The sequence below is a fragment of the Nelumbo nucifera genome, chromosome 3 (genome assembly GCF_055504915.1).
Source record: "Nelumbo nucifera cultivar China Antique chromosome 3, China Antique-T2T, whole genome shotgun sequence".
NCBI classification, from domain to species: Eukaryota; Viridiplantae; Streptophyta; class Magnoliopsida; order Proteales; family Nelumbonaceae; genus Nelumbo; species Nelumbo nucifera.
The window spans coordinates 28,423,258-28,443,284 of record NC_142651.1 but is presented as its reverse complement, the minus strand read 5'-3'; the positions used below and the strand labels follow the sequence as shown (position 1 = coordinate 28,443,284).

At 36.3% G+C, this 20,027-nt stretch overlaps 1 protein-coding gene across 7 annotated transcripts in view; it reads left to right on the top strand.

Moving 5' to 3' along the window:
• Nucleotides 1-7,754, top strand: part of LOC104605420 (putative serine/threonine protein kinase IREH1) — a 96,086-nt gene extending 88,332 nt beyond the window's left edge. For 4 of the 7 annotated variants that reach the window (XM_088900628.1, XM_088900626.1, XM_088900625.1 and 1 more), the window contains 6 exons: nucleotides 4,051-4,102; nucleotides 4,184-4,240; nucleotides 4,349-4,522; nucleotides 4,662-4,739; nucleotides 6,981-7,172; nucleotides 7,431-7,754. In XM_088900628.1, the coding sequence (XP_088756754.1) occupies nucleotides 4,051-4,089 (39 nt within the window). In that variant the 3' untranslated portion in view covers nucleotides 4,090-4,102; nucleotides 4,184-4,240; nucleotides 4,349-4,522; ... (1 more) ...; nucleotides 6,981-7,172; nucleotides 7,431-7,754. Of the gene's footprint in view, nucleotides 1-4,050; nucleotides 4,103-4,183; nucleotides 4,241-4,348; nucleotides 4,523-4,661; nucleotides 4,740-6,667; nucleotides 6,813-6,980; nucleotides 7,173-7,430 lie in introns of those variants that run through there. The other 3 variants (XM_010270273.3, XM_088900627.1, XM_010270351.3) reach the window with 3 other exon arrangements.
• The last annotated feature ends 12,273 nt before the right edge of the window (nucleotides 7,755-20,027 follow it).

Sequence of the window (20,027 nt, the reverse complement as noted above, 5' to 3'; positions counted from 1 at the left end):
AAGATGGTTTCAACCAATGAGTGCATCAATCCAAGAAAATGTTCATTGACTGAAAATCAAATTGTTCTTGAGATGAACATAAGTACATGTGAAATTTGTTATATCATTACTTAATTGCTACTTATAAGAAAATGATTGTCTTTGATTTGATTGCTATATTCAGATAAATTTTTGTTATATAAAACAGTTGTAAGGCGCTAAGGCTAGCTATGCTCTATGGAGCAGAGTGTTGGGCAGTCAAGAAACAACACGTTGAAAAAATGAGTGTGGTAGGAATGCATATGTTGAGATGGACGAGTGGAAAAACTAGAAAGGATAGATTCAGAAATGAAGTTATTCGAAGGAACCTAGGAGTAGCTCCAGTAGGTGATAAAATGAGAGAAAGTAGACTAAGATGGTTTGGTCACATGCATAGAAGACCTTTGGCTGCACCCATAAGAAGTGATCTGTTGCAAGGACTAGAAGGGCTAGGGGTAGACGAAAAAGGACATGGTTTGAAGTGGTAAGAAATGATTTAAATGCTTATAATTTAACGGGATGGCAAAACAGGATTCATGTAGCCAACCCCATATAGTCGGGATAGGGCTTGGATGATGGTGATGATTTAGATAAACTTTTGTGCTGCATTTGTCTTGCAATGAGGAATATAGTCAAGGAGAGTGGGTGTCAGAAAGATATGGGATGGGTTTATACTAATACAATGTTTTGCTTTTCATTTTTTATCGATAATGTTCATGTCTATAATGTTATTTGGATTTATTTCATTAACTAAAGGTTAGGTCTGTATCCGGTCCCCACCCCTCCCAAAACCCCAGATGACTAGGATCAACATTCAGTAATGGCCTTTTGGTTCCAAGTGGAGGATGAATTTCAGTTCCATGTGGAGGGATTGGATGAAGGTGTGTGTTACAACTCCTTCATTTTTGGTTTTGGTTAATGCCTTAATGGCATGGCTTGCGGTCATTTCAGGAGTTCAAGGGGTTTAAGCCAAGGCAATCCCTTGTCTCTCCTGCTATTTCTTTGTGTGATGGAAGTTTTGGGGAAATTGACTTTAAGAGCAATATTGGGTGGTGTTTTTGGAGGGTTTTATGGTGGGAGAGAATAGACTAGAGATTCCCTTGTTACAGTTTGTAGATGACTTGGTATTTTTCTGCAATGCTTCTTGGGAGCATTGCAGCACTGTACCTTGAAAATTGTTTTGCAAAATATATTTATATAGATATATACATATATATATATATATTATGGTTTCAAAATGTTTGCAAAAGGTATTAAATCCCGGGATCCCTGTGAGTAGAGAATGCAGCACTGTACCTTACAGTCGAGGGAGAGGTCCTCTCTTGTCGGGCAGTGTTTGATCATTATGGGCTGAGAGGTTAAGTGTAAAACCATTTAGGGTAATACCTGATTGGCTAATCTTGCATCTACCTACAGTCCTTGGGTTTTTATAAGGTGGCTTGACCCAAGGACCATTTAATGTAAATGTTGGGCCCATTAAGAGCTCATGGTGATGGGCTCAGGGGTTTACTGTCTCCTATAGTGAATTCGGCCAGGTCTTGTAATAGAGGCTAGGCTAAACCATGTGGCTGATGTGTAGATCAATGTTTGGGTCCCACGCAATACAAGGATATCCAACTGAGCAGCAGTTTGGAGGTTAAGTGAGCACATAGACTTAATGGGCCTAAAGCCCAATTCGAACTGGCTTAATGAGATTAATTAAAGAGGGGCAGTTCTGGGATTTAGATCAGTAGATAGGATAAGGGATTGTCCCTATCCACTCAAAGAGTCCAGATCCAAATAAAGATTTGGATCAGGAAACTCCTAATTAGATTAGGAGGGCTGATCTTTATCTGCAGATAAGATAAGGGATTATCCTTATCTCTTAAAGAGAGTCTAGATCCAAATACAAGATTTGGATTAGGAAACTCCTAATGGGATTAGGAGAACCTCTCTTTAAGGCTATAAATAGAGGAGCAGGGCGAACCTCCAGTTTATCCTTCAGTCTACTGATTCAAGAGAGAAGATAGCAAACAGTTGGACTGCCTCTATCTTCTGCTCTTGCTCTCTCCTGCTATTGCCGCCATAACCAGTTCGATCTCCACTCTGGAGCAGTCTTTGGATTCATCCTTGGGCGTGAACACCTTCATTGGAGGTTACTATTACTTCGTATCAGGTATAACCCTCCACTCCCTTTTGGTTTCAGATCTGGTCTAGTTTAGGTTCAAGATTGATCATTGAAAAAGCAGTTTTCTAAAATAGGGAATGTGATTCCCACATGGGAGAGAGAAATTTTTGAAATTTCGCCCAACCTACCTGTAGGGTTCGGCCATCCATATGATGGATCTCTCATCCCTTCAACATGGGTGAAAATCTTTAGCATTTTTGCCATCAAAAGTTGCTGCCCTGCATCAGTGGAAGCTTTTGTAAAAGGCTGGTGGACCCATGGTCTGGGTAAGAAAGGTAAAATTCTATGGCAATTGGTCCGAGGAGCAGTTTTCTGGTTGATATGGCAGGAAAGAAACTCAAGGCTCTTTTGAAGCAAAGGTTGTCAAGAGGAGGAAGTCTGGCAGAAAATGGTTGGGAAACTGTTATCCCGGTCATCTACACACCTATCCAGAGACGGTTTCCCCTTAATTCTCTCCTTCAGTATGAAAACCTTTTTGTAATCACAAATGGGACAGTGGTCTAATGTTTTTTGTAATTTCTCACTGTATAGCCTCTGGTTGTACATGGATCTTTTTTTCTTTCTTTTATAATGAATTAATACTTTACCTCTTCTCAAAAAAAAAAAAAAAAAAAAAAATCAGTAATAGCCTTTCTATTTTATTAGTTTGCTTCATTGGCTTTTTTGAAAAATTTCCTGGAATTATTATAGCACAACTTATGAAAAGCTTATGAAACTTAAAATTCTATCTTTTATTTACATTGTTCTTTTCTTTTCCTTTTTCTATTAAATAATTGGAAATAAGGTGCCCAATCCCAAAGGGAAGGCTAGGCCAACATAAAGGCAAATGACAAAATATATATGACATAGGACCTTACCATGTATTCTCTAGCACTACCTTCTTTGCTTGCTTTGGATTTTTTAGCCAAGATGTCAATGCTTGGGTTTTTCTTTTATATTCAAAGAAAAAGGGTTTCCACTGCATTTTACAAAATGTGATTGCATTGACCTCTAAAAGAGAGGGTTCTATGGTGCATGTTGTTTTCTGATAATGTAGTATGAATTGATAAAAGTAAAGAAGGATTAAATGCAAAATTAGATTTTTGGATGGATACCTTCAAAACAAGATCTTTAAAATAAGTAGGATTAAGCCAGATATATGCAATGCAAACTTAATAATAATAGGGGTGAAAATCAAGGTACCTTAGGATTGAAACCAAGAAATATCTCAATGTGACCTCATTCATTACCTTTGTTTGACTTTAACAAGTTATAGCAATGGAGAAATTGAGGAGGATGTTGCTCATAGTATTAAAGCAGGATTGGCATCTAGGGTCTTATGTAATAAGAGACCCCAAATAAATAACAACAACAACAAAGAACACCACTTGGGATAAAAGGAAAATTTTATAAAAAACAGTATAAGGCTGCTAATGTACAAGGGGCCACAACTCAAGTAACTTGGAAAGGCATTAATGCCTCTAATTGGTGAAAAAGACCTATGCTGACCATTCTACTCTTACTATCTTAAAACAGAAAGCATAATATATAACAGAAATAGTAACATAATAATAAGGCTCCCTTAAGAATTAGTAAGTTTGAGCCAACTGGTTGAACTGTTTTACCTGGTCAGCTAGCCCATTGAACTGCCAAATTGGTTGCAATAAGCTTCAGCCTTTTTTTTTTTTAATTTTGGTTTTATTTTTTATGTTAGCTGCTGGTTACTTGTTCAGTCAGCCAGTACAAGTGTACTGACCTCTCCCAATGACCTGATCGGCCTCCAATTGGGGCTTTGACACTTTGAAATGACTAATCTAGGTGTGCAAATCCTTGTCAATAAATTTTCTAGTTTGGTAACCTTAAGCTAATTTCTGTTCCATTTCCAGATTACTGACAGAAGATCCTGGTCAGAGACTTGGAGCTAAAGGCGCATCAGAGGTAATCTTGTTTATTAGATGTTGAATCTATTGTTTTCTTGGGTAGAATCACTAAGCAATAGCATTGGAGATTATGGTCCAGGTGAAGCAACATGTGTTCTTCAAAGACATCAACTGGGACACACTTGCCAGGCAGAAGGTGACACTACATGCAGCTTGTCTTATTTCTCACCACAGTAATGTTCTGGCCATTGACACCATGTATCTGAGATTGACCATGTCATCTGAATTACCATGGTTATTATAGGCTGCATTTGTCCCTGCTTCGGAAAGTGCTCTTGATACAAGCTACTTCACAAGTCGGTACTCCTGGAATCCATCAGATGGTTGTGTTTATGCTGCCAGTGAATTTGAGGATTCTAGTGACTGTGGCAGTATAAGTGGCAGCAGCAGTTGCCTAAGCAACGGTCAAGATGAACAGGTATCTGACCCTTGCAAAAGAAATTTAGAAAAGAATATGATTATTTTATATGCCCTGAGCTCTGGAAAATATTGTTATTTTATTTGGGCTTTTTGTTGGCTTAACTTGTATTTTGGGCCTCATTAACAATGATAAACAGGCAGATGAATGTGGAGGTCTTGCTGAGTTCGAGCCTAGCTCATCAGTGAATTACTCATTTAGTAATTTTTCATTTAAGGTATGTTTTATTGACCTAGTAAAGTCAGTGCTTTGGTTGCTTTGCCTGCAGCTCATATTAAAGTAGTCATCTATCAATTGTTTCACATAAACCTGGTATTAAAGTAATAATATATGGAAATTTCTTTAGAAATATTATTAGTAGATGACTGTAAGAGATTAATAGTTAAAAAACATAGAATCTATAAAAAAAGTTAAAAAATATAGAGCCAATTTGGCTCCTTCAAAAATTTATTAGACATTAGGGTTATTTTATAAAACATTAACACACTGGAGCAACGTTTTGTTGAATAAGAAGGGATGGAGATGATGGCATGATGTAGGACCAGCTCAGTTCTAGTCCTTAGAGAATGTTGAATGGTTTTCTTGATCAGAATTTTATGGTTGTTGATGGCTGTAATGGCTTCTTGAAGGAATAAGAGAGAAAATACCTGGAATCACTCACAGGGTGCTTAGAATCACTCTAGGGCATGGGAATCACTCACCATAGTTAGCATAAGCTGAAGAAAACTCAATATATTTCATTTCCTTTGTGTAAAACGACCATACATATTTATAGACTCTAAACTCATAATAATTGTAGGAGTCAAACTGTTAGACTTGATAATCCTAGTAGGACTCAAATTAAACTGTCATATCCTATTTCAGTTCAAAGAAGACTCAATAACTCTAATCCTACTCATGCAATGACTCTAAAATTTTAAACTTAAGCAAAGTATAACTAGACAAGTTAAACCCTATCATTGGATCCCACAGAAAATTGCAAAATGACAAAAATATCCCTACTATCCAAAAATACAGAAATACATAAAATTTCATAAAATTCCAATTTTGCCTCTTCAGCTCCTGCATCATGGCATCAGGGATGAGCTACTTAGGTAGATAACTAATGAAGTGATGGTGATGGCTAGAGCATGATGGTTATTACTGTTTAAAGGAGTGGAAAGTTAGAAAGAGAAACAACTTGAGAGGAAATCATAGTCTAAACTCTAAAAGAAAATGTGAATGCATGTGATTTTCTGCTTAATACCTATAATTATAAATGTTACAAATTACAATTTCTCAAGGAATTTGAGTAATATGATTTAATAAAGAGAAAGAAAAGGCAACTGCAGCAAGTTTTCAAGAGACTTATGCTGCTTAAACACGGATATGGACATGGACACAAATGGGGAAATGGGGCTATGAGTCTCCATGTCTTAAAATGTAAAATCCTGGATAAACATGTACAATTTTTTATAGTATAATTTGTTAAAACATATCGTTTTGCATATTCTGAAGTATTAATGCGATAGAGTACACTAAGTTCATGCGCTATCTGCCTATCTGGTAATGTAGTCAACTAGGCATGTACTCCAGGTAGCAAGGAGAAGTGTGCAATCATTCCTTGCTAGCTGGATAACTATACGTGTTTATGAAAGTTTTGAAGCCTTGCCAAATTCAGAGAGTTTATATTAATTTATTAACAACATTTATTTCTGGTAGGAAATTGGATGAGCAAAGAAGGTAGAAGACAAGTTTATCATGAATTAATTCAACTAAAAACTTTTCCCTGGCTTGTAAATGACTAAAATCTAAATGTGCAGTTTTTCACTCCACCTTTTTTGAGATGAATCTAAATGTAAAGGCCTTGTTTTCTACTGCCATCATGTTTGAAGGTGAAGCTTTATCTCTTAGACTGGTAATTGAATCCCAGGATGATGGGAGTTGTGAGGCATATGTGATAGGGTTCATTATCTGTGTTTGAGAGTGAACATTAGGTTTTTCTCATACACAAGAAATAATGTTTTCTCTGTTAAGAAGAAGAAGTGGGTAACTTGTCTAATCAATGTATTAGTGAATGACTGGGAGTTAGTTGTGATTAGTTTACATTTTTAATCCTAGTCATCCAATTTTTTGATCCAAGGACCCTTCAAAAATGACTTTCAGTCAGCAACATGGGCAAGCCAATTCTGAAAATTCCAACTGTGAATTCTACATTACTGTGGATTCCATAATATAATGTTGCAACTGCATCACCATGCCAGACAGTTACGTGCTGCTAGCTTGGATTCAGTTCATCTAGCAGATCCTTGTATGATTTTTTATCCCTCCTGGCCATATTATTTTGAACAGTTTCATAATTCATCATGGTTCCTCAGCATTTTGTGCATGTTCTGGTATTCCTTCTTTTTCATTATTTTCTCATTTTAATCTTCCACAGTTTAATCTTTCCCACTGATTTTTCACATTTGGTGATCAGAATCTCTCTCAGCTTGCATCAATCAACTATGATTTGCTTACCAAGGGTCTCGAGGATGAACCATCAACAAACCATGGTGTATGATTCTTCCAGCTTCTCAATCGAGAAGCAGTGGTAGGCTCTAATATTTGATGATGATAGAAGCTTCAGGGATCCCATTGACTTCGATAGTTGTTTGTACAGCCTGTAAATGTAAGATCCTAACCCTAGTTTTATAGTGACTTCTGTTAGTTCAATTCTACTAAATGGGCCATTAGCCAATTTTGGTCCTGATCTGTTGTCTCAGGATGAGTGAACTGGGACCTTAACCTCCAGCATTTTTTTGCACAAAGAAGCTGCTTTTGAACTGGAACCCATTTTGTCATGCTTGTCAGTCTGAGATTTTACCATTGCACCAAGCAGTGGCCCTTATTCTACTATGCTAATTTATCATGAAATTTACACTTGCAGAGATAGAAGCTCGAGATTACAATTTCTGGGATGTGCTCTTTCCTCGTACAGGCTACTGCTTCACATTTCAGGACTCTTGACTTTTAGTCCGAATCATCTGTTTGGTTTGTGAACCTCTTGTACATTAGTTACCTTCCCTTGGGACCGAAACCTAGTGGTTTTCTCCATTGTAGCAATGAGAACACATCCCTAGATGTTTACTTATTTGAGAGCTGTGTAATTAGCATCTTATAAGTTTCTTGTTACCTTTGATGAGCCTCATCTGAGGCATTTCTGAAAATTCTTGAGTAGAAAATGGTTGGCATCGGCAAATTTTGTTTTGATCCTGGACATTGCTTTTAGAGTTTCTACTGGATTGTGCTCTGTTATGGAAGGCTTTTTTTGGGGCAAAGCGTGAATCTCCATGTCCATTTCTGTTATGTGTCTTAGGAGAACTCACCCCTAAAAGCTAGCTGTTAGAGGGAGGGAACCAAGCACATATATACCCCACAACAGTATCCCATACTACCGATGTGGGATACCTCACATTAGCATCCCATACTATCAATATGGGACAAATGGATCGTAACAATTTCAAATCCAACACTACATGTCTATTATTTTGAAACCTTTGCCCCATTAATTTTCAATTGTTCATTAGATTCTGCAATTAATTTTTTGCAGTATTAAGTTTGACAACTTCTATAAGATAGAATTGACAAATCAACACCCCCCCCCGGGTGGATTTTGATGAAAACCTGATTAGTTACCACTATTATGATACCGATTGATTGGTTAAAAGTTTTTTTCAGATATGGTCGAACCCCTGAAAAACTCCCAAATCAGGTGATGTCACTTGAATTGGATGAAGTGAGGTGGGCTACAACAATGTGTTTTTTTTCTTCTACAACAATGTATTGAAGGCCTGAATTTCACAGTTAGACATGTGGTGGTGTTGATTTTTCCTCTTTGGCTGGTTGGAGATTTGGGTTTGAATCCCGCCTTCACCAAGGTTAATACAGTTAGATTTGAGGATGGATCACTCCCTTCTATAGCCTCATGGTGTAAATGGTATCAGGAAATCTAAGTTAAAATTTGAGATTCAACATAATTGAATCAAATTCAGGTATGTCTGATAAATATTTGATATGCTTTTCTTTTTTGACATATTTTTTCTTGTTCTTAAGATTAGGGGCTGGTTGGAGTGTAAGGTGTACACATGTCCTGCGTTTTGGGGCAAGAAAGGCTACGTCCTCCCTTGTAATATTTTTTCCTTCCTTCCTTTTGATGCTGGCTAATCAATAGAATTTTAATGTGGCTGCCTCTTCCCCAGGGAGGTCGCAGGGAGACGAGATCTGCTCCTCGCACTTGGGCGCCTCACATGCACATCCACCGTGCATTGGGAACATCTCCCGTGAATAATAATTTAAAAGTACAGGAGATGTTTCTAATGTATGGTAGGATATGCATGTGAGGCACCCTCTGTGAGGAGCAGATCCAGTCTCAGTCACAGGTAATGCGACCGGAATAGGATCTGCTTCTCACATTTGGGCGCCTCACATGCACTTTCACCGTGCATTGGAAATATCTCCCATGAATAATAACTTATAAATACGGGAGATATTCCCAATGCATGGTAGAATCTGCGTGTGAGGCGCTGTATGTCAGGAGCAGATCCGGTCTCAATGCGACCAAGAACACTTCAGCAACCTCCACTGAAATGTAAACACGTCAGTGTTTGCAATAAATTCAACATATCACCTCAGTTGAATTTTTTTTTCAAACACTGACGTGTTTACATTTCACTGGGGGTCGTTGAGTTTTTTGCGACCACGGTCACACGTATATTGGGTGAATCGATATTGTTTTTTGTTTATGTTTTTTTTTTTTTTTGCAACCGGTTCAGGGGGGTTGGTTTAGGTCTCCACCCCTTGAATTGGTCAGACCCCCGATGCACCTACTGTAGGGACGTATTGGAGGGGTTCCGGAATGATACGTATTGACCGATATGTATCGATACTTTGAACCTTGACATGTATGGACCCTTTCATTGGATATTTACTAAGGCTGTGTTTGGTTTGAAGGTAAAGGTTGGGAAACCTTGTATAGTTTAACTCTTCTTTTCTCTCCTCGAGTGTGACTAAATATATTCTGCCTATTTACAAAATAAAATGGGTTTAACTATGATATGGGAAAGACGTGAAATCAGAAAAACTTGTAACCAATTAATTGGGTTTATAAAAGTGGTAACCAATAGATGGTATTTATCAAAATTCATGTGGGGTTTTGATTGGTCAAACTTTTCCAGTATCATGACTTTTTGGAAACACATATTTCCAAATAAAATATATTTGAACTACATATATATATATATATATATATATATATATATATACCACTCGGGGGTGAATTGAGTGGTTATTCCAACTGCCACATCAGCAAATCAAAGCCTTAAGGCTATGTTTGGTTTGATGAGAGAGAGAGAGAGTTGGGGGGAAATTTTCTTACTGAATTTAACAAAATTTCATAACAACTTCCCCAAAACTTTCTATTCCTCTTATTTTCTATCAAACCAAACACAGTCTAAAGGAAAGAAGGGGGGAAAATAAAACAAATTTTCCTTTCCAAATTTTAGGGGTGCAACTCTGATATATGGATTGGCTCCAATCAAAATTCAAAATGTCGTTATGTATCGGCCCTGTATCGATATTTAGAACCTTGGCTCCAATTAACATTTTACATTACTTCAGGCTTGAGCATTTTAGTCAGGCCCATTCAAATTTTTAGAAAAGCACAACCAAATCCACCCATACTGAATCCTACCAAATGAGATAATTGGAATGTACCTAGGATTATAAAATTCGGACACCACCCATGTTTCTTTTGTTTATTATCTAAAGTTTATCATTTTTTTTTTGCATTTCTCTATAACTCATTATTCAAATTTTTGCATTTCTCTTAAATTCAAAGACCACTTCATTGCAGGCTCTCCGTGGTAACCTCAGTGGACTTCAGGTGTATCCCTGCTCTATCAACACCCCTTAATCCCCTGTGATGTGTAATAACTATTATGTGATACCAAAAAAACAAACATAAAAAAAAAAGAAAAGTTTATTTAAATTGAGCTGGAGTTCAGGTATTAGTTCACAAATCCAAGCCAGAGTGGGCAGACAAATCTCTGTTTATCTCAGCTTCTTTAATCCCTAGTGGAGGAGTTAGGAGATGTACAGTCCAGATACCGGATGATGAACTAAAGATGATTATTGGGTTGTGATACTTTGTAGCAAGGACAAGCATTGTCTAAAGCTAGAAGTCAGGGTCAAGACATCTTCATTTGAAATTACCGCATTTCAGGTACATGGTAATGGCTACACTTATGTACTAACGTAGTTATTTATTGGACCACATGCCTTACGTACTAAGTAATGTTATTTGACAAGACTGGAGTGCTACCTCATTGATTGGGTCATGGTTTTATTGATTAACGGGCCGGTTAGCTTATTCAAACCCTAAAAATTGTATTTTTTTACTGAAGACCCAGAAAAGTTACTGGGTCATCGGATAACCGGTTCAACTGTCCGGTAGGACCCGAATTTGACAAGAGTGGTACAAAGTACAGACATGTCATGTGGAAATTTTCCAAATAAGTATAGAGACACTCACAAGTTTCTATGTGAAACAATTCACAAAGAATTTGTTCATGTGATGGAGTCAAGGACATGTGTCATGTCACTTTCCATTCCATGTACACAGAGGCATTCATTGCAAGGTTGGAGCTTGGAGGGTGGGTATTCATTCATAAATCAGTGTGGGTCACATTATAATGGGATGTGTTAGGTCCAAGTCCATAGAGTGATCTTTCCCTCTCTTAGAATAACAATTTCAAAAGGCCCCAAAGAAAGCATGTAATTTCAAAAGAAGTGCTGTAGATTAAGATACAAAGAGGATTTGATTTTGAAAAAAGTATCGATATGCCCCATTACAAATTTACAATAGTTACCAAATGTCCTAATCTCCTTAAATTTAGCGTATCAATGACTCTGTAAAGTGAAAACATCTGATAGGAGTAGCAAGCGGTTTGGTTGGGCCGGTTGTGGGTTGAAGGCCCATTCGCTCACTAACCATTCTCACCCATTGATGCAATTTAATTTGCACTTATAAATGCAAATTAGTACAGAGTGACTAAATATTAGGGTTGAGTAAATGGATAGGTTCTACTCGGAATTGAATGGAATTGACTATGAACTGGTCTTGAACCAACCCTATCCAATCTGTTACAGGGTACGGTCTGGTTTCAAATTCTTGGAACCGACCCCCACCCAAGCTGATTTCAAGGTCTAGGGTTTACTCTATCCAAGCCGACCTTGATTGGCCTCGGTCGAACCAGTCTTGAAACTGAACTTGCCTTGAATTAAACCCTAAAATACTTTTGAGAATGTAAAGATTTGAACCCAAGCATTCATGGTTACAAAGGCCATGGATTCACTTGACCTTTAAGTTACATAAGTGATTTGATTATCTGTTTTCATTTTAATATTTGAATATGTATAATGAGTAATGTTTATAAAATTTAAATTATAATGATAAAGTTTTGAACCATATATTAATATATTATAATTTATAATATTCCATGGGTAGACCTTGGAACCACCAAGGACAGAACCAACCCTAGAAATGACCTTTATGGGATATGTTGTAGTTCCAAAAACCTATAACCGACTCCTCTAGGGTAAGTTCCAGGTTCTACCATGAAATCGAATCGAATCGACCCATGCTCACCCCTACTAAACATGGTCAGTCGCTTTGCATGTTGTAATAACGTTGGGGTTCACACTAAAATCCATATGTTATTGGGGGATGTTTGGTAAGAACAAAATCTGTTTTAAATGTTTTTCAACAGCTCAGTGCAACTAGTAAACGGCACGCACCAAACAATTAAAAAAACGTCCCTAAAAATGAAAAACGTCACTTCTAACATTTTCTCTGATAAATGGATCTCACATAAATTGAGAGAAATGTTTATTGGATAAATGGCTCAACCAAACAATAAATTCAGCGTATTTCTGTTAAACACCTACCATGTAGAGCTGATTTCATTACTCCAAAAAATGCCATCGATATCAAACACTGTCATTATTAGCCGTCTGTAATATCTCACCATTCCTCCCTCTTGCTCTTTTTCTTAAGAGAAATTAGTGAAAGGGCACATTCCATGCACGTGTGCAATTATGCAAGTAAAGATACAAGGTAAAAATGACAAAACATTTAGATTTTGAATTCATTTACTATACTTTTTTATGTCTTAATTAATAAAATATCTCGACAATTGCCATTTTTAAATATTAACTCATGTGATATGATATGATACCAGTACAATTAATATGTTGTGATTTAATTTTTATGGTTGCAATGTAAATTCTATTTCATATAAGGAAATTGTCTAAAATTCACCATGTCAGTAACTTTTTATTTTCTAAAACTCACCTTCCGTTAGTACACCGTTAATGCTTCTTAACAGAGGCATCCATATCAATATAAATAACAACTTTCATGACCAAATTACCCTTTAATGGCAAGTTGGAGAAAAAATAGTCCTTTTCAGTTTTCAATTTTTTTGTTTTTTTGCATTTTTAGTGTTTTGTTAGAATTTCCAATATTTTTTATCATTGCTGTTTTTTACATTTTCTACTTTCTACAATCTATAAATTTTCCTGTTTTTTGTTATTTTTTTTTGTAATTTCTGTGTTTTTCTATAATTTTTGGTGTTTTCTACAATTTTTATTTTCTGATTTTGTTTTTCAATTTTTATAGTTTCTATAATTTGAAAATAACTTTTTATCTTTTTACAATTTCTATAATTTTTTATCTTTTTTGTAATTTCTATGTTTTTATGTATTTTGTTTTTGAAAATATTTTTTGAACTTTTTCCTTTTTTCTCATGTCTAAATATTAAAATAGTAATATATTAACACCTGTTAGTATGTTTAACGTCAAGTTAGTGACATGGTGAGTTTTAGACATTTTGAAAAGTTGTGGTGAGTTTAAGAGAAATGCTTAAAACTCATGATGAGTTTTAGATAATTTCCCTTTCATATATGAAGGGGGCGATGACACATGTAAGGTTTATGTTGCAATAGATTGACCATAGCATTTGCCCCAATAACATAAATACATGATAGGCCCCAACAGCTTTGTAGATTTGTGTTGTGATTTTTTGAAAAGGACAATATCTAGGGGGTGTCAACGGTATTCGAAAATCCGATTTCGAATTCCATATTCGACATAATCGAATCAAATTCGAATATCTAATCGATTGAATTCGGATATCTTATTCTTACCGAATAGTTAATAGGATTCGAATTTGGATATGACTTGATTCGATTCGATAAATATCCAAATTCGACTGATTATTTAATTCTTATATATGATATATAAATTATTTTATATAATTTATATATAATAATTAAGTTATATAAATAATTTATATATTTATATATTTTATATCAATAAATATTTATTTTATATATTTATTAATTATCTAAAATAATTAATTAATCGAATTTGAATTGAATATTCGAATATTTAATTGAATTTGAATTTGGATATTAATTTTCAATATCCGTCGGATATCGAATCGAATTCGGATATCGGATTTTCTAATCGAATTCAAATTCGGATAGTCTGATCTAGTTCGAATTCGATTCATTTACACCCCTAGCAATATCCTATACTTTGAGGGTATTCTCACTTTAGCACCCGAATTTCGAAACATGCCACTGCATTACCTGAAATCCTGAAAACTATTAATTTAGTCCCCCATTGTTAACGGATGTTACAATGGCTAATAAAATTTTCAAACTGCACTTTATTCCAATGGTTTCTACCATTGGAGTAAAGGAGTGGTTTTGGTTCACATATGTGGATTCAATGATTTCATTTAGAAGTTTTGTTGGGAAGTCGAGTTAAATGTAGAGACAAGCTAGGTATTTGGAGAGATTAAACACTCTGAACGGGCAGAACACGAGTTGGACTTGTAGACATTAAAATTTTCATGGGCTTATAAATGGGCCCTACCCCCATATTAGGGCTATTCATAAGAAGGCCCAACCCGACCAAACTGACCAACCTGGACCGACTCAACCCGAGTCGGTCGGGTTATCTTCAGCACCGGTCGGGTTCAGGTTGTAAAACATCATAAACCGATGGTTCGGATCGGTTTCGATTTTCTTGTGTGAAAACCGAAACCAACCCAAACTGAACCGACTTAGTAGTTAGTAGTTAGTTCCTACTTCCTAGTTAGCAGTTACAACCTACTTAGTTCCTACTTAAATAAGTTGTCTCTATCCTAATTTATAACCTAACTTAATTTCTAGTCTTCTAGTTAGGAATAACATTAATGGCAAATATTGTAAGACAACTAGACAAAGAATTTTTTTGGAAAAGTTTAAAGAAAAGAATCAAAAGATCCTAGTTTCTATGGTCTTTTACACCAAATAGGCAACCAATTACAATCAGAATTAGGTGTCATTTTTTTACTTAGATTAGAAGGTTTCTTGAAATATACAAATTTCAGTCTTCTTTCTCTAATACAGTTTGACTTTCTATTTTCTTGATAACTTATATTCTAAGTTTCTAACTTGGTCCACCTCCATTATTGCAGTTGAGTTTCTGTTAAGCATGGTTGAACTTAGAGCCGAAACCGACCCAAACCGACTCAACCCGACTCAAACCGACCAGGTCGGTTTTGCTTAACACTGGGTTGGTTTCGGTTTCAAGTTCAGGTAACCCGACCAGGTCGGGTCGGTTGAAAAAACCTCAGTAAACTGACCCAACCCGACCCATGAACAGCCCTACCCATATAAACTTAAATTTGCTCATGGACCTTAGTATAGGTCCTTCTATTTGGGCCTTGCCTCATACTCTTGATTATGTACATGGGCCTTAATATTTGGGCTTTGCTTTTCCAAATCCATTAGCATAATAGAAGGGTTTATGTGGGATCCACTTTGAAGCTAAATTCAAATATAAATTACAAGTCTTAGTGTTTATGGAAATTATCCTAAAAATGGAAATCTAGTCAATGATTTGAGAGAGAATAATTAGTGGAAAATCATTCTCTCCATAAATGACAAATTGCCCTCCATAAATGACAAATTGCCAACATTCTTCTTTATGAAAGGTAATTAGAGCTAATCAAATGTCTAGTCAATCAAGGCACATCTTCCCATAAAAATTAATCAGCGATCGAAGAGAGAATAATGGATGATAAATTATTCTCTCCAAAAATGGTAGTAATTATAATATTTTACTCCCTAAATAGGGTAAAAATAACCAATCAAATTCTAAATCAAGGGGAGGAAGAGATTAAACCAAAAAAAAAATCTATAAATAGGGATCAAATACAAATTTTCAAATTGTAATAAGTGCATCATTAAAAAAGAATTGAAGTTGCTATCTCTTTTGCAAGAGTTTCAAATACAAAGAATTTGTATCCCATTTACTTTATAAAAGCATCAATTTATTTGAATTTGTTTTCATTTTTCTTGTGTTTGAATTTATACACAAATATTGGCAGGACCCTAGCCAGGGTGAAGAAGGGCAAGCAAAGAAAAAGTGACCAACTTTTGTTAGGTAATTCTTTCTACTTTTTGTGTGGTCGATTGTTTATGGCTCTTGTTACTAGTTTGTCTGGATCATTTTAGCTCATTTGAAATTGTAATTGGTTAAGTTTCTTTCTTCTCTGAGAAAAAGTATTAATTTTGAAGAGAAAATACAAACTTAGGAACTTCCAGTTGTAACCAATGTATTGTTCCTATACCTGTTTATGGGCTGGGTAGCCCGATGGCCCGACCTGGCCTGGCTTGATCTAAGTTGGGCTTGGACAGGATTTCAGGCCCACAGGCTCGGGCCTAAAACATCAGGCCCACCTTTTTTTGGGCTGAGCTCGGGCTTTCTATAAAAGGCTTGGCCCAAGCTCGAGCCCAACTTGATAATGTATTATATAATAAAAATATATTTTATATATTATATATATATAATTTTTTTTCTTTATCATTCTTCTCTTTTTTCAAATAATAGTGAGATCTTTCATTATTTTTTAGGTTTTGAGGTATTTTAATATAAATAAAATAGTTTCTAATTAAGAAAAGAAAAAATTTTCAAATTTCTGGTCAGGCTTTGGACTTTATATGAGGGTCAAGCTTGGACTCAAGACCTAGGCTCGATGATCAAGTCATGCTCGGGCTCGGACCTGAGCATATTTTATTAATATAAAGATAAAGCCCGGCCCGACCTGTGACTAGAAACCAGATGAGTTGTTGTGGAGATATTTTCCATTTCCGAGTGGAATTATTATTACAATAGAGTCAACGAAAAGCATGTTTTTCAAAACTAGACTGGACCGGATGGTCGAACCAAAAAAACTGGGGACCGGTCACCTGACCGGTTCCATTTTCCCCCAAAACCGTTGATTTTAGTCAGCAAACCGGTGAACCGACCGGTTAACCGTTCGAACAATTTTGATTGTTTTTCAATTCTTTTAATTTTTTAATTTTTTGTCAGAACGGGCTGACCGTTCAAATCAAACGGTCGGACCATTCGAACCGGTAACCAGACCCTGACCAGTTCGGTTTTAAAAACCATGGCGAAAAGTCTAATTTAATCAAATAATAATGCTCCCTTTAATTTAATAGCCGTTTGAATTTAGGGGTTTATAGGGACAACATTAAATGTAAACAAAAGAGGGGTTCCTCAAAAACTCAAAATGTTTTTGGTACTCTGAGTTAGATAATGGTGTTTCTTTAATGGCATCCTCCATTTATGCACAACCCATTTCTTGTCATGTGTAAGATGCCCAGATTTATGTAGTCGGAAGTAAACGATTTTAGCTGGCATTTTGTATAGTTCGGCTAACTCTTGGATCTAGGGAAACAGGACCTGTTTACTGTTTGTGTCCCTAGAACTTACCAACTGCCCCATGTATAGAGCATGGTGTTCCACCTTTGGATGAGACCTAAAAAGAATATCAGCTGGTTCAAAAATTAGGATACAGAGATGATTAACCCTCTGATTTTACTGCATCATTTAATTCAACTTATTGGTATACTGAGGGAAAGCTTCTCTTGAACATAAAAGCATCTTTACAAAAAATCACTCAAATTAGATGTTTATATTCCATCTGGTTAAGCTTTTTTTTTTTTTTTTCTTTTTTGCATGGCCTTGTTTTAGTGGAGCCTCTTCAATGGTGGGTCCTAAATTCCTGTTCAAACAGTAGGGCTTCAAGAACATGAAGCAATGGCCTAAAATATCGGAAGAAAAACCTATAATAACATGGAGCAGTAGGGCCTTAGTTAACGGATAACATTGTCTCTCGTCACTGAAATTTATATTTATTAATGGACATATAATGAAGAAGAAGAATATGGAGGAATGAAGGAAGAGAAAGAAAAATCACTACTACTGTGGTTTAGTTTCAAGAAAGAAGATAATGAACAGTGTCTTCTTTTGAAAGATAGTTTTAACGTTTTTAAAAATTTTAAGTCACATATGTCATCATATGATATAGATAACTGAAATGATGCTAATGAGGTGAATTAAATTAGCAGTTTTCACTACTACTCTAGTTCAGTCTCAAGGAAGAAGATAATGATGAATAATGTCTTCCTTTGAATGGTAGTTTTAACATTTTTTTTCTACAAATATCTTCAAATTTAAGGTTCTCACCGGGGTTGCACAGCTTTAGTGAGATACCGCATTATGGGTGCAATCGAATCAAGCTCTAATTGAATAGTTCAGGCTCAAGTTCGATTAAGCTAAGTTCGAGTTCGATTCTAATCAAGTTCAAGTCTTGGGGTAAACTCCTTTAGTTGTTTGAATTTGAACTACAAGCAATATATTTTATAATATATATTATGAAAATTTTTATGTTTCATATATAAAAATATACTATTGGCCCCGTTTACTTTTCGGTAAGTAACTTACCTGGGTAAGTGCATTTACCCATGTTCTTTTATTTCCCAAGTAAATAAGACAATGACCGTTTTACCTATAAAAAGCCATTATTAAAGGGGTAGTTTTGTCCCATCCAAGTGTTGCCAAATTTTCCTTGTGGAGAAAATTATTTATCTACTTCGGAGTACCTGAGAAAATAAATTCTCCATGAACCCCACATAAATCTGAAAGAGAACATAAGTTTCTTGATCAATGGGAACTGAAATCCCATTGACCAACTTTCTCATCTCCTAAAATCCAAAAAACAAACGGGCCTTATATATTATAAAAATATTATTCATTTTTGAGCTTTCAAGTAAAATTTAAGCTCATTGAATATTTAACCAAACCGAACTCAAACCGGAAAATAAAGTTCGAAATGGACTTGAACTCAAACTTGAACCTAATAGTATTTCAATCAAGATGAGCCAAAGCATGTCAAAGTTCAGTTCAGCTTGGCTTGATCACACTCCTACCCTGCATCCCTCATTTTGTGCTTGGTGTCCCACTTACTCTATTTCTCTTAAAACAAATGCATAAAAACTGGTATCAAAATGGAATATTCCATGTTTCTCACTACTTTCTTGGCAATCAAATACACCCTAAGGTTGTATTTGGTTTTGACGGAAGATAAAAAAGAAAGTTGAGTATAAAGCTCTCAAACGTTTTATTGTGAGATTCCTTAGGCATCGTTTGTTTGTAATGCAACTTCATTTACTCCGGAGCAAAAGTATGGGAGCACAAATGCTTTGAATGTATATGCTAATTTATTTTTGTTTCAACTTTTAACGTATTTTGTTTGTTTATATTGCAAATGAAGTAAAATAAAACTTGAAGCAAAATAAAATAAACCCCAAATTCTAAGAGAATCAGAATTTGCATTTTTCTCATTTGCACTCTCTTGCGTTTATATTAATGCAAATAAAATTGTACTTCAAACAAATGAAGCATTAGGTTCGGTTTGATTGTGGACCTCGTGGCATAAATGCATAGGAATTGATGATGCACAATCTGGCCGGTCTTAGCTGTCGATGATCTTGCCTCTGAACTGAGTAACAGGGACCTGAAACGGAAGGAGAAGAGAAGCTCCAGGGAGAACCCGGCGTAAGGGCTCCGAAGCTCAAGTTAGAATCCTTCAAAGGCAAGAATAACCAGATAGCGCGAAAGTTAGCATACCTCGTTCCTGGGGGGTAGAAGCCTTTTATAACCACCTCGCGCACTCACTTCCAGGCCTCCGTCAGGTCGGGCATGATTACTTCTGAACTCCTGCCAGTTCGGGTGTCACTTCCTCTGGCCGGACAGAACCGCCACTGTTCCTTTTGTCGGAGCCGTCTCTGCGGCTACTGACGACGGTTGTAGGTGGCGGTGGCAGGGAGCCGTTTGAAATGCGGCTGTCAGGAGTCAGATCCCAAATCAGTCAGGTGCGTCGCCCTTGGATATGGACGTCCTTGGTGTCGGGTACATTTGGCTGGCCTGGTGCTTTGGAAGTGAAGTGTTGGAGTGGCGAGCGAGGTGTCTTGAGTTCGGTTTGGAGTGTTCCGAGCTGCCATGGGCCAGCTCGGGTCAGCTTTGTGAGGCTCGGGGCCCAGTATAGTTCGGGCTCCTTGCAGGGAGCTCGGGTTCTCAGTA